Consider the following 18,311-nt stretch of genomic DNA (forward strand, 5'->3'; position numbering starts at 1 on the left):
CTGCTTTTCTTTCATAAACATGGAAATCGTCGTTCTTTGAGTACCCTGCTCTTTTGATAAGTGGTTTTGGAGCTCTGAACTCAGTAAGCTCTTCAACTGAGCCTCTCCCCATATGAGATCCTGAAGGGAGACATTCAGTCTGACCATCTTTTAGAGCACCTGTCCATTCTTGAAACCTCCAAATCCCTGAACTTTGGGTGATTCCAGAAGAGATCAGCTTTGGGTGCCTTTTGACTGCACTCCCACAACGACCTGCAGCAGAGCTGGTCTCCAGGATGGGATCGTGGAGCCAGCCTCCTGGCAGCAATGTTGCTCCTGCTTACCTGAAGAGTGTGCGAGTGGGGCAGGGCACTAGAGAGGTCGGGGTGGTGTAGGTCCACCTGTGACTTCCTAACCTTACAGCCTCTTTGCTCCACCCTTACACCATTCCAGTAAGTGACTGTGATGCCATTGCTTGGAGGTTGGCTCTGCCCAACTGACCTACTCCTGTCCGGTGGACCCCACCTAGAAAAACCTCATGGAGGCCAAGGGAAGTCACTTCATTTGGAATTTACCCTAATGCTAAAATCCATGTTCCTGTCAGGAGTTCAGCCTACACTCAAGTAGGATCCTGGCAGAGCCACATGCCCGACTAGCATGTTCTCTCCTTCCTGGTCGATCGTTCGGGAGCTTCAAAAGCTTTCTTCAGTCCGAACATCATAGCGACCGATGCCAACCGACACGAGCACACTTAGGGATCCGCAGAATTTGCGCACCTTGCGTGACAGACCTCAGCAACTCAGCATTTTAGCTAATCTACTTTATTTACATATAAACACACATGGAACACTGCAACATGGTTCCCTTTCTCTCTAGCATCAGACAGCAAAGAGAAAAGGAACAAAGGACAATAGTCCCACTTCACGGAACACAGTAACACAAATATCCTGTCTCCATCACTTCCCACTCTGTGGAGTCAAAACATATCTGAGTGAACTGGACTCCTTGGTGGGTTTTGAATAAACAATCACAAACTTTTTATTGACAAAAGCTAGTCAGATAAATTAAGGATCTATACAATTTTGTAACATGCAGAGAATAACATTTATTGATAAACCAGAGAGAGGAGCTGAGGAAAGTCGGGAGGGGAGGGGTGGGTGGGTTACTTTATATGGAGGGGGAGGGGGAAATAGGGGGAATTAAGGATGATATGTTTTCTGATAAAATGTTTTGTTGAAATTCCAGTAAAAATATTTTTAAAACAAACAAAACATATACCGTCATGTGAAAGACAAAAATCCCATGACTGCAATCATGGAACAGGAATTCTAACAGTTCCTTCCCCTATGCTTGGACACAGCACAAGGAAGGAAAGGTATAACTCTCAAACCTGTGCAAAAGGCCTTTCAGTTTCCATTGGAATGCCAGTCTCTTCCGCATTCCCCAAGGACAGAAGCAATCCAACACACAGCCTCTTGGCAGCAGCAGTTCTTCAGGACAGCCTTCGATTGCTAACCATTAAATTGTCACTCCAGCTAACTTTCTCATTAAAACTCCATTTCAGGAAAAGCCTTGATTATTGTGTCAAGAACATGCTGCAGGACACCCACAATAAAACACCAATTTGGGCAGGCCCAATCCTAGTGATTTGTGGTGGATTTATTCTGCTCTAATTTGTTCTACGGTGTTTCCCCAGTGCTACCGCGTTATTGCTGTTCAGAGAAGCTATAGTGCAGCAGAAGTAAATAAAAATAAACCAGAAATTGCGGTATAAAAAATATGCAGTTTCAGCAGGAAGTTACAGGATGTGCACTGAATGGAAATAAAGTAGTGTGACTGCCCCAACACCTTTGCAGAAGCAGACAGTATTTTGTGGGGTGCCATGTGACCACTCCAACAGCACCAGGAGGACAAATGAACATGAATGGACAATGAAAAGGGCATCTGGATGGCCCCAAAGTTGAGCACAAGCTCATTTATTTCATTGGTTACCTGGCCGGCTGGACTCCCACCAACATAAGGATTCTCAGTGCAATCCTACGATGCAGATTCCACTCTTCAATGGCAGCCGCCATGATCAAGCCACTCAAGAAGAGGAAGTTGGTTTCTAAAAAATATTGCGGGCAAACTTTGCTGGCTGGGAGGACACTGAGGAAGGGGAAGAGAATTATGGGTAGTAGAGCGGTCACAGACAAGGGCAGAGCTTCGGTGCACCAGTATACGGCCATCAACAGAATTACGTAGAGGCATTTTCCTTCCTGCGAAGAAATCAAATGATAAGAAGTAAGAGACAATGTTATAAACAGTTTCTAGTGAGAGGTCTGCATATAAATGACAAGAGAGTACCACCATTGTAGGGCAGCCACTGAAACTGCCTCTCCATGTTCATTCACACCATCAAAAACACCGTGCTCAGACAGCATTACTAAGAAGATGCCCTCATTCTGATGTGAGCAATCTGAAAAGGTCACAGAGAAGGAAGCTGTCCATGAAGACACATGATGCTTTGGGAAAAAGAAAAGGGGGGGGGACCCTAATGGAAAACGTTATGAAAACCACACATGGTCCCACTTTTCAAATTCAAGAAATCGGTTTCAAATCAAGCCACGTATACTGCAACAAAGTCAACTTAAATTATTTCTGCATTCAAATGCAGAAGCAACCTTCATGAAACAGACCCTCCAAGTGTCCCTATTTTCCAGGGATGTCCCTGATTTAGAGAAGCAGTCCTGGTTTCCAATTTGATCCTGGAACGCCCTGCTTTTCTTTAGGGTGTCCCTTTTTTCACTGGAAAAATGCTGTAGAGTGTGGTGTTATTTGACCCCCAAGCCGTCTGAAGGCAATCCTGTATAGTGTTTTAATGTTTAATGTTTTATTATGTTTTTATATATGTTGGAAGCTGCCCAGAGTGGTTGGGACAACCCAGTAAGATGTGTGGGGTATAAATAGTAAAATTATCATTATGAAATGGAATGTCCCTATTTTCATCAGAGAAATGTTGGAGGGTATGATGAAACCCTCACCTTTATACATTTTTAAGGCCTGGCTGCAGAGACCCATCAACCCAGGCAATTCAAACGATAGATTTGTGCCGAGCCAAATATCTGACCAATGGCTTAGTCATTCATTCACCTTTCCTATTCCAGCTTTGGATTCCTAGAAACAAATCTAATGGAGCAATCAAATTTCCAGCCTTTCATTTCCAATGTAAAGCACTGGAAAAGCAAAGTCCACACTGTCTGTGTGTCCATGTGGTGGTCTTGGTCAAAGTGCACCCGTCCCTAAAGAAATGAAGGAGAGATGTAGACAGCATCTTTTCTTGACCACCTTTGGCCAAATGAGTGTTGCAGCACCCTTCTGACCACTTCCAGATCAATGGACCAGTTAATGTAGACCCAACCATGTGAATCTGCTGCTCAGTATTGGGAAACTGAACTGCAAAATAGGATTTTTCTCCCAACAAGTTTTCCATCTGCTTCTCTAAAGCAGGGGGGAAGGCTAACCAATGGACCTCCAGGCACTGTTGGACTACAAATCCCATCAGCCCCCAGCCAGCATGGCCAATGGTCAAGGATGATCGAAATTGTAGTCCAACATCTGCATAGCCGCAGGTTCCCCAGCCCTGCTCTGCAACCTCATGGCAGCCAGCAGTCACCTTCAACCAAGGCCTCTGAGTTAGACCACATGATTTCTGGAAAATAATTATCCCACTCGATTAAAGTTCGTATCATTTTTTTTTTTTGTCCTTAATACACACTTTCTTAGGAGACTTGTGATTGGGTTAATTTTCCAACTATGTAATGATTGCCAGAAACAGAGGATTTTTCCTCAGTTGCACAATCACCTTTTTTATGACAGAAGGAAGAAGACCAGATCATTATAAGGTGGCATCCAATTAAGTTAGTCATGCCCATTAATTTCAATGGGTCTACTCTGAGTATGACTTACATTAGATACAACCCATATTTTCCTTCTATAGAGCACTACCAGAGCTTTCTTCCTACATATCTGAACCTCTAGTAAAAGCAAGGCCTATAGAGTCGCTGTTGGTTATTGGGTGATGCCTGCTTATCTGGAGACTGTCTAGAGGAGGAGGAAGAGGAGGAGGAGGAGGAGGAGGAGGAGGAGGAGGAGGAGGAGGAAGAGGAGGAGGAGGAGGAGGAGGAGAGGTCCAAATCACACAGTCCACTTGGTGGTTTCCTGTACAAATGCCACTGAAACAAATGGGATTCAGTTGGTCCTCACTAGCAACTGAGACAAAATGAAGAAATCTGTCTTCATTCAAATGCAGAAGTAACATCCATGAAAAGCCATCAGCTTTAAAGGCCAGATAATTTCAGTTCTGTTCTTTATTTGATTCATTTATTGCTTCTCCCTGACAAAACAATTTACAGGAGCCTTGATATACAAAATACAGTATGCAATATTGATTCATTAAAACAAACAATGTAGGGGGGGGAATCACCCATCATAATAAAAAATTATCCTGTCCACAGAAGAATACAAAAAATAAACATCCATAAATCAAATTGTTAGTGCTCTCCCAATAATTTATTCCATTTAAGCCCAGTTTTCAGGGATATAAAGGTAAAGGTACCCCTGATCGTAAGGTGCAGTCGTGGACAACTCTGGGGTTGTGCGCTCATCTCGCTTTATTGGCTGAGGGAGCAGGCGTTTGTCCGCAGACAGCTTCCGGATCATGTGGCCAGCATGACTAAGCCGCTTCTGGCGAACCAGAGCAGCACACGGAAACGCCGTTTACCTTCCCCCTGGAGCAGTACCTATTTATCTACTTGCACTTTGACGTGCTTTCGAACTGCTAGGTTGGCAGAAGCAGGGACCGAACAACGGGAGCTCACCCCATCATGGGAATTCGAACCACCGACCTAGGCTCTGTGGTTTAGACCACAGCACCACCTGCATCCCTTTTGAGGGATATCCCCCCCCCCAAAAAAAAAATTAATATAACGCCATGGTGCATCTACATCAGCACAACCGGACGCTTTCATCTGCCCCAGCAGCAGCAAAACATGTCTCTCCCATATCAGTCTCTACAGCCACTTCAGGCACTGCTGCCTTCCAGTAGTTTGATTTCACCCCCAAAGGCACACTCCTTCATTGTCTCTCAAGACAGATGGTTGCCAACAATATTGTATCTCCCAGGCAATTCAAGCAATCAGAAGAATAGTTGCCAGGAGACATATGAACTCACCTAACTCACACCATTAAGCACAGAATTCCTAACTAATGTCTGCAGGTGGCTTCTGTCTCCATTTTCTATGAAATCCTCTCTTAGTTTAAAGGTGAAAATATGCACATTTTTATTTATAGACAAATATCTTGCAATCTTTAAATTCTGTTTTCTGTCATTGCAGGAACTGAACATTCTTTTTACATTTATAAGTCTAGTTGTCAAAGTGTCATTCAAATGTAGTTCACTACGATCATAATTTTTAGGTTAAATAATAATAATAATAATAATAATAATAATAATAATAATCACTTAACAGGAAAACAAGCCAACTAATTTCTAGACATTTAAGAATGGGTTAATGGGAACAGAATAATGAAAAGCCTGTGTTATTCTGTCAATTTTTTCTTCAGTAATGCACATCCTTCCTTTCCATCACATAGAAAAGAATAGGTATTCTGAATTTTCCCCTTATATATATTGGATTTACAAAGAATTTACAGGCTTAACCTAATGATTAAATTCACTACTTCCTTTATTAATATTAATAAAATATTATCAGCTGCTGTGCAATGCCTTGTTTTAATATTCCACAAATGATTAATTACAAATGATTAATACCCATAGTATTTCCCCTCTCCCCTTCTCATATTTTGCTACGGTAAATTTCCCTCTGTGGCCAAAGTGTCATAGGAACAAAAAGGATGCACACCTTAGTACTTTTTAATCAATGTGTTAAAGAGCCATCAGTCGTGGTTGAAATAAAAGCTGCAACATGTAAGGCACAGCCATGTGCCCCACTGACTGGGGAGGCTTAAGAGCCAGTTTAAGCGCTCTGCATTGGCAGATTTGGGGTATGTGCCAATGCTAGGATAGCATCATCTCAGTATAGTGGTACCTCGGGTTACAGACGCTTCAGGTTATAGACTCCGCTAACCCAGAAATAGTGCCTCGGGTTGAGAACTTTGCTTCAGGATGAGAACAGAAATCGTGCAGCAGCGGCGCGGCAGCAGCAGGAGGCCCCATTAACAAAAGTGGTGCTTCAGGTTAAGAACAGTTTCAGGTTAAGAACGGTCCAAGTTCTTAATCAAAGGTACCACTGTATATGCCTACCGCCAGCAAAGTGCTAAAGGTGAGGAGTGTAAGAGAGGTTCTGAGGAAGACGCAGACCTAGGGTTCATCCACATTTTTGCTTGCCCCATATTTTGATTGTGTCATGTACCACAGCTATACCTTGGGGAAATCCGATCTTACCCACTGAATTGGATCTTATCAGGGCCATGCTTCATCTGAACTGAATGCAATCCCTTGCCCTCTGTGCCAGGGCCCCAGGTGCTTTTCAGCAGCCACTTTTGAATGGGAGCCGAGCTTCTGGCCTCCTGAAGTCTGGCACCAAGACCGCTGCTCACTTTGCTTTCAGGCCTGGTCAAGACAGATGGCAATGCAGTCTCAAATATCACAGAGGAGTAAAATCTGGATATCCATAATTCCGCAGTCAAACGGTACGAAAACAGGCAAAGAAGAGCAAACAGGAGCACATGCAAATTCAGTCCCATGATTATGTATGAATTCATGTAAGGGTCCATGTCAGGTTCATGTAATTAATATCACATCTATTTTGGTTCTAAGTAGGGTCAAGAAGGATGGCGGCTAACAGATTGAGGTTGAATCCTCTACAAGTGCTCTAAATAAAATGAATAAGCCTTTCCAAATAAGAACTTTCAACGCCAGGATAGATATATAGAACAGTAGGCCCTGCTCGTCTAAAGAAACAGCCTCGTAATAATCGAGGTCACAGTTCATATATCATTTTCTTTCTTGGCCTCAAAGGATTTTCTGAACAAAATTATTGCTTAGAGCCTCCTCTTGAGCAGAAAGACCTACATCACTGCTGTTTACTTCAGAACTGGGTATCGCTGACACAGAGTCCCATTTGATGGTGGAGTGGCAAGCTCCTTTTGCACACCTCATTAAGAACATCCCCTGTGCTCCCTCACCAAAAACATTGCTTTTCCAACCTGCTGCTGCCCTGTCTGCTCCTCCCGCAATCATTTGTGCCATGGAGCAGAAGGACTTGCTGACTCCTTCTGCTCCAAAATCAAGGAGCTTCTGGGAGCCACAGGTGAGAGATGAGTGCAGGGTGGGGACCAAAGGTAGACAAACTGCCCCAGAAGGAGCACAACATGTCCCCCACCAGAGATACTACCCCAATCCAACACCCAGTACACAAATATGCAACATAAAGGACCCTGTTGTAACCCAAGCCTGCACAACCTGTGATCCACCAAGCCAAACACAACCAACCATCTATGGTAGCCTGAATGTTTTGCAGGCTCAAGTAGGAAGTGAAACAGGACGATTGGTAAGCTTCTAGGGCAGGGTTTGGAACCTGTAGCACTCCCAGTTTTGTTGGACTCCAACTCTCATCAGCCCCCAGCTAGCATGAGTGATGATGAAGGATGGTGTGGGACAACCAGCGATGGTGGGAGATGTAGCTCAACAATACTGAGAGGGCCACAAGCTCCCATCTCCTGTCCTAGTGCCCCCATAGATGTCCTATGGGTTGCGCTCAGCTTGGCAGTCACAATTGCATGGTTCTACTGCAGTGCAGAAAACCAGAACAGAACAAAACACCTCTGAGATTCAGCATAAAATGTGCCAGAATCCAAGTACAGCATGAGGAATACAATGCCTATTATTCATCTGAAAGCTGAGCTCTGTTTGATGAGAATATTCTGCAGTTATAAGACAGCTCACACCTCTACATTTGGGCTTACAAGTTCAAAAAGCATTAGAATCTAATAAAGCTGTTTATTCAGCTAATGTACATGTAGCAAACTAATACAATGAGATATTTACAAGCCCCCAAAAGGAATTAAAATATCCATTATGTAATCCTATTTCTACTCTTTGAGACAAATGAAACTGTACATAGGCACTTTGAATTACCTAAATTACCTCAAGAGCAGCAACAAAAGGAAATTACCAACAATAAAACCCTAAAGGAGCCCTTCCATCCTACATGCTGCGGTAGCAAATGAAATTTCACAAAGCCATCTTATTCCAGTGTTGAAGATACAGTGAGATGAGGAATAAAGTTCTGTGTCTACAGAAAGACAGCACCGAAGTAGCTGTCTTGAGTAGATATGTGTCAGGGAACTGACATCGGAGCTAGAGGCAGAGGGAAGGCTCTCAAATGATGCTGGAGAAGGGCCCAGCAGGGAGAGAGGCAGCTCAGCAGAGGGGGAAGCAAATCAGCGCAACACCAGGGATAAAGAGGGGCAGATGGGGGAATCGGCGAGAGGGCTCCAGGACTCTTCACTGGACACCAGTGGGGAGAGCACAGATCCTCCGCTACCCACGCCCTCCCTGCGCAGAAGACTTCCGCGCAGTGAGAGTAGGAGGAGACTGGGCGTCAAACAACTTTTATGTTGGAAAAGGTTTAAGAAACACCCACTGACGGATTCTGCTAGCGACTGAGGCAGCCACGAAGAGAAGGGCTATCCAGACAGAAAGGTTTAACAAGGCAATTTAGCCTGGAGAGGCGGCAGCTTACGCACGAGCAACCCCATACGCATTACAATATGCTACATGGGAAATGACCACAACTCTTTCGTCAGGCCTGTTTGTTTCAAGTACACCCCTGTTCTCTCCTCTGTGCCTCCTTCCCATCTCTCCTGTCAGAACTAAAGATATTTATTTTTTTTGCACCTTGGGTGAATTAAATCCTTCCCTTTTGACTTACTGCATGCTGAGCAGCAGAACATTCAACAGCGCATAAAATGATCACAAGTAGATTGAGGTGCTAAAAATACCTGCCCTTTATAAATAAAGCTTAAGAACTAAAGGTATGTCTAGCTGAACACCCTCTTTCCCAGGGGAAACGCCTCTGGGAAGCCCATTTGCAATGGAGAAGGCATCAATAGCCCTTCTGGTAATTTAGAGACCAAGCGCCTCTGAAACCTGGATGCTGCATTTAGGGGCATAAAGCATCAGCATCAGCATCATTTTATATAGGTAAAGGATCCCTGGATGGTTAAGTCCAGTCAAAGGCAACTATGGGGTGCAGCGCTCATCTTGCTTCAGACCAAGGGAGCTGGTGTTTGTCTGCAGACAGCTTTTCCGGGACATGTGGCCAGCATGACTAAACCGCTTCTGGTGCAACTGAAAACGCTGTTTAGCTTCTCGCCACACCAGTACCTATTTATCTACTTGCGCTGGTATGCTTTTGAATTGCTAGGTTGGCAGAAGCTGGGACAGAGCGGATTCGAACTGCCAACCTTCTGATCGGCAAGCTCAAGAGGCTCAGTGGTTAAGACCACAGCACCACCCATCTGTCTGGGTTGCCTCAGGCTCAGCCTCAGCCATTCTGGGTGGCTTTAAAACACATTCAGCACAATGATTTTCCCCTGAAAGAATCCCCTCACAGAGTGACAATTCCCAGTGAACTACCATTCCCAGGATTCTTTTAGAGAAGCCATGTGTCTTGAGAGTGGTTTAAATGTTGTGGCAGACATTAATGAAACTTATCCTCCATGAATAAAGGGTCCCATTTTAAAGCCGTCTAAGATAGCCATTGCATCTTGCGGATGGCAGCAAATGCCATAAATTAATCACACATTGTGTAAAGCACTTCCTTTTGCCTGTCCCTTTTACTGGAAGTCCCCAAATTCCAGCATTACAAGACATGGAGAACTGCTTATCTCCATTCATTTTTTTCCACATCACGCATACTTGTGTAAGCTTCTATCACATCTCCCCATGCTTGGCTTTTCTCCACACTAAAAAGCCTCAAGTCTTTGTAGCCCTTCCTCATAGAGAGCGTGTTCCACAAGTCTGATTGTTTTGGTTTCCATTTTCTGCCCCCCATTCTGCCTTGGCCCAGTATACCTGAAGGAGCGTCTCCACCCCCATCGTTCTGCCTGGACACTGAGGTCCAGCGCCGAGGGCCTTCTGGCGGTTCCCTCACTGCGAGAAGCAAAGCTACAGGGAACCAGGCAGAGGGCCTTCTCGGTAGTGGCGCCCACCCTGTGGAATGCACTCCCATCAGATGTCAAAGAGATAAACAACTACCTGACATTCAGAAGACATCAGGGAAGTTTTCAATGTGTGACATTTTAATGTATTCTTAATCTTTGTTGGAAGCCGCCCAGAGTGGCTGGGGAAACCCAGCCAGATGGTCGGGGTATAAATAATAAATTATTATTATTATTATTATTATTATTATTATTATTATTATTCTAGTTTTTCAAATTTATTGACTGATGGATTGCTTTCTCCCATTTGCAAATCTGCCCACGCTCTGGACAGCTGGCAGAGAGTGGAAGGTTCTCTCTTACCTCTTCTGGAATGCATGGAATATTGCCCATCCATCAAGCTGCTAAGCTGCCACTGTGCATCTTGTTGTCTAAGAGTACATTCATCTCAGCAGGTTAAAACACAGCAAGGTCGTTCATCACCACTACCCGCTGCATTTCAAGCCACATTTTCACTGTGCTGTTCACGTTAAAGGGAGTTGGTGGGGGTATCTTCACCCAACCTGCAAGACATTTTTGGTTTCCCTGCCCCTGTGACATTCCCCGTGAAGTCCTCATTCATTAAGCTGTCATGTGAGCATGTGCACTCATCTGAGCATGCTCAGTGCCTGTTGTGGTAATGTGAACCTACCCTTTGCTCTGCTTCTAGTTTTCTAGTTGGATTGAAGCTGGTTTGCAGAAGAAGAAGAAGAAGAAGAAGAAGAAGAAGAAGAAGAAGAAGAAGAAGAAGAAGAAGAAGAAGAAGAAGAAGAAGAGCCAGTGTGATGTAGTGGTTAAGAGCGGTAGTCTCATAATCTGGGGAACCGGGTTCGCTTCCCCGCTCCTCCACATGCAGCTGCTGGGTGACCTTGAGCCAGTCACACTTCTCTGAAGTCTTTCAGCCCCACTCACCTCACAGAGTGTTTGTTGTGGGGGAGGAAGGGAAAGGAGAATGTTAGCCGCTTTGAGACTCCTGAAGGGGAGTGAAAGGCGGATATCAAATCCAAACTCTTCTTCTTTTAATAATAATAATAATAATAATAATAATAAATGCATCAAGTAGCCATTTTTGTCAAGAAACTACAGGATCAATATGGATTGGCTAATGGTATGCAAATTCAGTTTCAAAGCTAACAGTGGGAGCCTACTGGATGCAGAGTATGTCATAATGTGAACATACCCTAAAACCAGACCGCAGCTTTCTTTCTGAGCCATTCACAGCACTGGGGCAAGCATCTTTTTAACTCCAGCACCCTGCTTGCCTCTGCAGTCGGGCACAGATTGCAAGCTCCTTGGGGCAGGGACTTTTGCCAACGTTGCTTTGTAAAGAGCCATGTACACTGATGAAACACTCATAGGAATCACAGCATCCTGGGAATGTGGTTGCAGAGAAATGCATTGGACCTAACATCTCTTTTTGGCAAAAAGGGCTTTGATAGGGAAACGTGTCCAAGCAATATACTCAAGAAACAAACACGTACTAATTTATTTATTTTTTCAAATGCCCATATTCTTTACAACGAAGCTAGAAAGTTAACAAATCCACAACCAAAGAGGTTGAACAAAGTCCAGAGGTGAGAACAGCCCTCCTAGAACATTCCCCTTCCAACAGCCCCTTTCTGGTTAAGCTAATGGCAAGCGCTGTTAAACAGATGTGTTTGCATCTAATATGTACTTTTTGGAACATGCATATTGCATCAGCTGGGATGGGGGAGTGGGTTGCAGGGGGGATTTTATCATTTTCCCCCTTGAGAAAATCACTCTTCTGTGGCTGGTATTTCCTTTGGGGGAAATCCCCCATTAGTGCCAATCTACTAAGGTAGAAAAGAATTGCATTTGCTCTCCATTTCTGATCTGATCCCATAAATTAACAACTTTTCCTGTCCTCCACCCTCAAGCTGATTGCCTTAAAACACACACACACACACACACACACACACACACACACACACACACATTTTAGAAGCAAATATGCATTCAACATCATGTGTAGCTTAGTCCTTAAGAACAGAATATACTTTGAGCAACTATGGGTATTTCCATACAGGTGTTTATTGTGGGATCAGCGTTACTCATACATGCACATGAGTAACTTTTTACAGCCTGCACATGGCAGCATCAACACTAATATGCATTTTCCACCTCCGTTTAATCTGCATTTACTCTTCCTGCTGAAAAACCAATGAATTTTAAGGGGGCGGGGGACGCCTGTTACCAATTACCTGTTTGCAATATTTGAAAGGCTTGTTTGCAACATTAAAACTCTTGTCTGGAATCATACCTCCTATGTAGTAAACAGGTTTCATAGACTGGCAAAGATGCCATGCCATGCATTGGAAACCAACATGGGGCTTGGAGGCAGATGGGCCAGGTTCAAATCCCAGCTAAGTCTGACCTGCCCCAACTTTTCCTAGCTTTGGGAAGTGGTGGAAGGAGCTCAAAAGACAGGACAATATGGTGGGCCAAATCATATACTCATATGCCCCTTTGCTTGTTTTCGACCCATTTTGGTTTCACAGATTTGTGTCAAGTTAGAGAAAGTCTGTCAGGAAAACAAGGCTGCCAAAAGCTTCACTAAATGGTTGTCGCAGAAATGTCATCTTCCCATTCCCCATGTGACCTGGATGATATTGTAATCATTTCCAGTGAATCTGTAGGGCTCTGCCGAACAAACCAGAGCAACGTCTGGAGGTTGGTGGGGAGGGATGAAGCAAAGAGTTTAAGCTGTGAGCTGAGAGAACCTATTCAATTCTTGATGTGGAAGGGGGAATTTTCCATGATAGCTTGCCCTGTTTGATGGGTGGGGATGCAGCTGAGAGCGGTATCAATATGCTGTGGAATAACAGTCCTGTATGTATTCAGGAATGGCAAAGATGCAAATAAAGGCACTGTGGGAGACGCATAATAGCTTGGAAAACAGAGGTGGCGAAATCCATGCACAGCAGCATAGACTGTCCAAGAGTGAAACAGACAATAATCTGGCAGAGATTTAAGCTTTAGGGGCAGAAGCCGTAGACAAGACCAGAAAGAAAAGGCATGTACCGCTGGAGAATGAGAACTGTGTGTCCCAGTTGCAGATCCCTTCCATGCCAATGAATGCAGCTCTGAAAGCCCCAGTCCAAACTTGGCAAGGAGAAAAAGGGGAGGTGGACCATTCGAAGAATATGAGGAAAAATCTTCACCATTCCCCAGACCCACCTCAATTATTCTTTATTAAAGTTATGGTTTCCATACTACTACATTAATACAAACCATTTACAGGCGTTACACAAACAGCTTAAATCGTAAGTCTGTAATTAAAGCCCCCCTGCGGCAGGAAAAGCTACAGGGAATTGCTTAGAAAGTTGCCCATCAGCCTTGCCTTATGTATCTCCACTCCAAAGAAGGCACATGATTCTCAGGCTGCACACTTGCCTAGGTGTAAACCCCACAGTGCAACCTCCTTCCAAGTAAACATGCATAAGGTTGCACTGTTCATCCTTTGTTGATCAGGCCCTCTGAAGCATCTGTGAACGAGCACCTTCTGTATAAGCTGTGAGGGGAAGCGTTTTGGAAGAAGGACCGAGAAACAGAAGCAAAGAATGAGTGATGTGATGCCTTTTATTGATCTGTGTAGCTTGGAGAACTGCAAGAAGAAAAACTGCCTGGAAAGGGCATTCAACGGGGCAGCAGTGGACAAGGCCTAGGAGTTTCTCCAGGGAATTATTTCCCTGTGAGGTGGGTGACAATGAACAAAGGGCAGCTCTTGAAGCAAAGTAAGCTAAATATGCTTTGTGAGGATTTTCTGTTACAGAATGGAGTATTCTCCAGTAACCTGGGCTAGGTGTTACTTTCCTGCGGCAGAGATGGGGACCCCATGTTGTTGGGCTCCAATTCTCATTCAACATGCCCAGTGGTTAGGAATGGTGGGAGTTCTAGGCCAGCAACATCTGGGGTTGAACCCTGTTGGCTACCCCAGATAATGACAGATGGATCATGTTACCATCAAAAAATGCACTGCGACAGTAGTTGCGGGGACTTTGTAATGACAGTAATTACAAGGGTGGACTTTGGTAAACTTTGGTAGTATGGTGCCCTGAGCGAGGCCAAAATCTGACAACCCTCAATGGATCTTCTCCATGATGGATCTTCTCAATTTTGCACCCCCTCGGCTCAGCGCCCTGTGCTGGGGAACTGCCTGCACTTCCTTAAATCGGGTGCTGATCCCGTATTGTAGACTCAAAAGTCTGTGCTAATAAGAGACTTCTGAAAAAGTTTAAGATGAGGCAACTATTTAGTTGGGGCAGGGGAGAAAGATTGGCTTTGGGGGAAGCAGTGGATCACTTGAACTTTATATGGTCAGGGTGACATTTAAAAGTGGCATGATGATAATCTGGGGAGTTGGTCCTAGGGTTACAAAGTGGCAACAGGGTAAAGGCGAAAGGGGATTTTTTAAGAGGATGGTCATTTTGTTTGGAGGAGGGGATATTCCTTAAAGGGGGCAACTAGGAAAAGGCTATTGATAAGGTAAAGGGAAGGGGTAGAGAGTTGGGTGGGACAGGGATGGATTTTTCTACGGACAGCAGACCAGCTGATTTCTTGGAGAAATACTCTCCAAAACTGAGAAAGGGGTTGGGTTTAGTTCACTGTCTCCCGCAGACAACCTGTTATGTACTGAGTTTTATATTTATTGATCATTCCTCCCAATTTACTTGCACAAAGCTTAAGCAGAGGTTAGACTGTTTCTGGTCATTCTCAAGCATTCATCCCAATTTGAGGGGAAGTTACACAGTAAGCATTCATTCAGGCTTGCTTGTGCAATGTTTATGCATCTTCCCATTAATCATTTTCACCACCACTTTCTCAATAGCAAAAAGTCCAATTTTTAAAATAAAATAAAACAGTGGGTTTTAAAAATAATTTAATTTAAAATAATTTTTAAAATAAAATAAAACAGTGGGTTTGTTGCATGCAGTCAGCAGAGCAGGTTAATCCACTTTAATTGCACACACATACATTTCTGATAGGAGCTTCAATCCCACCCACCCCCAAAATAGTAACAGTCTGGAGGTAACCGGAGTTCCCTTAAGGACAATGACCATGTGGTTCCTTGGTTGGAAGCAACATTAAGTAGGAGATGACAAAGAGATGATGGACCAGAACAACCATCAGTGTGGCAACCTTTGGAGGCCAGGCTATAGGTCAGCGGTAGAGCATCTGCCTTGAATGCAGAAGGTGCTGGGTTCATTCCCCAGCATCACCAGGTAGGGCTGGGAGAGGTTCCCTATCTGAAACCTTGGAGAGCCACTGCCATTCATATTGAACTAGATGGACCAGTGGGTTTGACTTGGTCTAAGGCAGCTTCCTATGCTCTTCCTTAACTTGAGTTTCATTAGGAGCCACAGTTCCCTACAAGTAGTCAAAGTGCAGGGAGCAGAAGGCTCTTGTGAAATATATGATGGGGATATTGGGGAGTGCAAAGAGCTGCTGCTGGAAGTTACTTGGGTTGGCAGGATAGATATTAGGGAAGAAGAGAATAGCGAGAGCAGAAACCGTAGTATTATCTTGACAGGGATTAGGGAGGTACAAGGAGTTAGGGCAGAGGGCAAGGAGCTATTCCCAATAGTCTGATGACTGTTGCTGAATGAAGGAATTATTTGAGTACTTTTTGCAGGAAACTGGTTTTCTAAAGGGGAGTGCAGCCTTTCCAAAAACAGAAGATGGGGAGGGTTCTTGATTGGAGAAGGGGCTAAGAAAGGGAGGGGGTATTAATTGAGTTGGAGACTCAGGTGGTGCTAAGGATAGTGGGTGACCCAATGCTGTCCCCCCTCTTCATGATAAGTCACCTCCGCCTTTAAGCGACTGTGTGACAGTGTCAACAGACAGAAAGTCAACAGGTGAAGCAACAGGGAACTCACCGCCTTTTGAAGCTCCGCCTGCTGCACAGCTGTAGAAAGGAAGGAAAGACTCCTTGCAAAAAGGGGGACAGAACAAGATGGAATGGGCTGGTGGCTACACTAGAAGCAGGAGTGGGGGTACAGCCACTTTTGACTAGGGCAAAGAAGGAAGTGGGGGGCGGAGAGGAGGAGGAAGCCCCTTGCAGGGTGGCTTCTACGGGGGCGGGTGGGGGCAAAGGGTTACCTTGGGGGGCAGGCTGAAGAGGACAGGCAGCAGCACCAGCGGGGTGCAGAGCAGCACCAGATAGCGGCGGATACTCCACACTTTCTTCACTAGGGCTCCAAGCGCTGCCATAATAACCCGACCGGACCGGCTTGGGAGAGACCGGCCGCGGCGCCCGGGCCGCCGCTTTATCCCGGGGGAGGGAGGAGGGCGAAGGAGGCAGGGCTCTTACCTAGGGGCGGCGGCAGGGAGCACGGGGCTCGCCGTCCGCCAGCCCGACCGACTCCCACCTCCCGCTCCATCGGCGCATCCAGAGAGCCAGGAGAGGGAGCCGCGGCCGTGACCGCCTCCTCCTCCTCCTTCAAGGGACCGCCTCCTCGGGGCTGCCCCCTCGCCCACCCCGCTCCAGCCGGAGACCGAGGAGAAGCGAGCAAGAGGCTCGTCGCCACGTGGAGCGCAAAGGAGGGCAGCTTTGGAGCCGGCATCCGCCGAGCGCGCTGCGGGTCCTTCGCGCAAGGCGCGCCAGCTCCAAAGTTTCGCTGCACGTGGTGGACCACGGAACTTCTCCTTGGCTGCTGTGGCGCCAGGACAAAAGTTGTAATAGTGGGGAGGCAGGAAAAGAGGAGAGTGAACAGCCAAACCCGAGGATTCAGGGGTGCAAAGTTGAATAAAATGGGGGGGGCAGGTAAGCCCCCTCAAATATTTTACGGGCGGCAGCGAAGGGACCTCGACTTCAAGAAGTTGGCTCCTATGCACGGATTTGTTATTTCTCCTCTCCAGTTCTCTGAACAGAGTTTAACCTGTCAGAGGCTTTCGTTGTTGCATCTGACCCTGCCATTTTCTAGACTCTGGAGGCGAATATGTCCTGTGAGCAGTCACCCCCTTGGGGAGAGGTGCGGTTCCTTCCGCGTCCATGGAATGCCGTTTTCTAATTGGAAACCTTACCTTTTGACCCAACCTTTATTTATTCATTTAGAGCGTATGTGCCCCTGTTCTTCAGCCAAAGAAAGAAAGAAAGACTCCCAGAGTGGCTTACAATAAAACAGTGCCTGCCCGTAGGCTTACAATCTAAAAGACACAGCACAAAAGGAAAAAGGGACAGGGGCGGGAGAGGAAAAAAACAAACTCCACTGCTAACCCTTAAAAGTTAAGTAATAGTTCTTACACTGACCAGCTTGGTGTTGTGTTTCCTGGAACAAACACTGCAGGCTACTTCCTAACAGTACAAGGTTAGTTCTTGGTAATTTAAAAATAAAATTAAAAAATTCTTATATTCTAAAAGAAGTCACCTTCTGCCTGATGATGTGAATGAACTAATATATATTGGCAATCTTGGTCCAACTGCATTGGCTGCCAATGAGTTTCAAAGTGCTGCTTTGACCTATAAAGCCTTAAACGGCTCAGGGGCCAATTCTTGTGATGATGGGGCTGCCCTCAAATGCCTCCACATTGCAGCTGCTTGAAAAAAAAATCAACAACTCAGGTTGCTTTTGCAGGCTTGTCATGCAGATCTCCTAGTATGTGGCTTGACTTTGTGCCACTAGACACATGTGCCAGCAGGAAGCTGTATGCTCGGTCCTTTTTAAAAAACAAACAAGCAGAGATAATTGTTCACTCAAATTCTGTGCATGGCAATTCTGAAACCTGTATTCTTGCACTTTTGCAAGCACTTGCGCTCTCCCCCCCCCCCCGGTTTCATTTTGCTCCGGCTGTTCAGGGCCCATTCCCTGCCCCCCTGTCAGAGTGTAGTGCTGTCCGGGCAGGACTTTGGGGCAGAAGTTTCAGGCTCCACAACAAAGAATGTGCAGAAGGCCTGGCTTATCACATCTTAAAGCAAGTGAAGTCATACACATTACCACCTATTGAGACACCCTCACAAGACAACTGAGCACAGAGTCTAAAATTAGCTAATGGCACCAACATCTGGTCCCCTCCCCTTTCCCCTGGCTTTGCCCCTCCCCAGTGCCAGATTTATGTATAAGCTAAACAGGCTATAGCTTAGGGCCCCACTCACTCTCTTGAGGCCC

At 45.4% G+C, this 18,311-nt stretch overlaps 1 protein-coding gene across 2 annotated transcripts in view; it reads right to left on the reverse strand.

Moving 5' to 3' along the window:
• Window positions 1–16,655, reverse strand: part of SLC13A3 (solute carrier family 13 member 3) — a 48,592-nt gene extending 31,937 nt beyond the window's left edge. The window contains exons 1-2 of one of the 2 annotated variants that reach the window (XM_028735096.2): window positions 16,517–16,655; window positions 1,972–2,237 (exon numbers count right to left, since the gene is read on the reverse strand). In XM_028735096.2, coding sequence (XP_028590929.2) covers window positions 1,972–2,207 — 236 coding nt within the window. In that variant the 5' untranslated portion in view covers window positions 2,208–2,237; window positions 16,517–16,655. Of the gene's footprint in view, window positions 1–1,971; window positions 2,238–16,305 lie in introns of both variants that reach the window. The other variant, XM_028735095.2, reaches the window with a different exon arrangement.
• Window positions 16,656–18,311: the final 1,656 nt, after the last annotated feature.

The sequence above is a fragment of the Podarcis muralis genome, chromosome 5 (assembly GCF_964188315.1).
Source record: "Podarcis muralis chromosome 5, rPodMur119.hap1.1, whole genome shotgun sequence".
NCBI lineage: Eukaryota > Metazoa > Chordata > Lepidosauria > Squamata > Lacertidae > Podarcis > Podarcis muralis.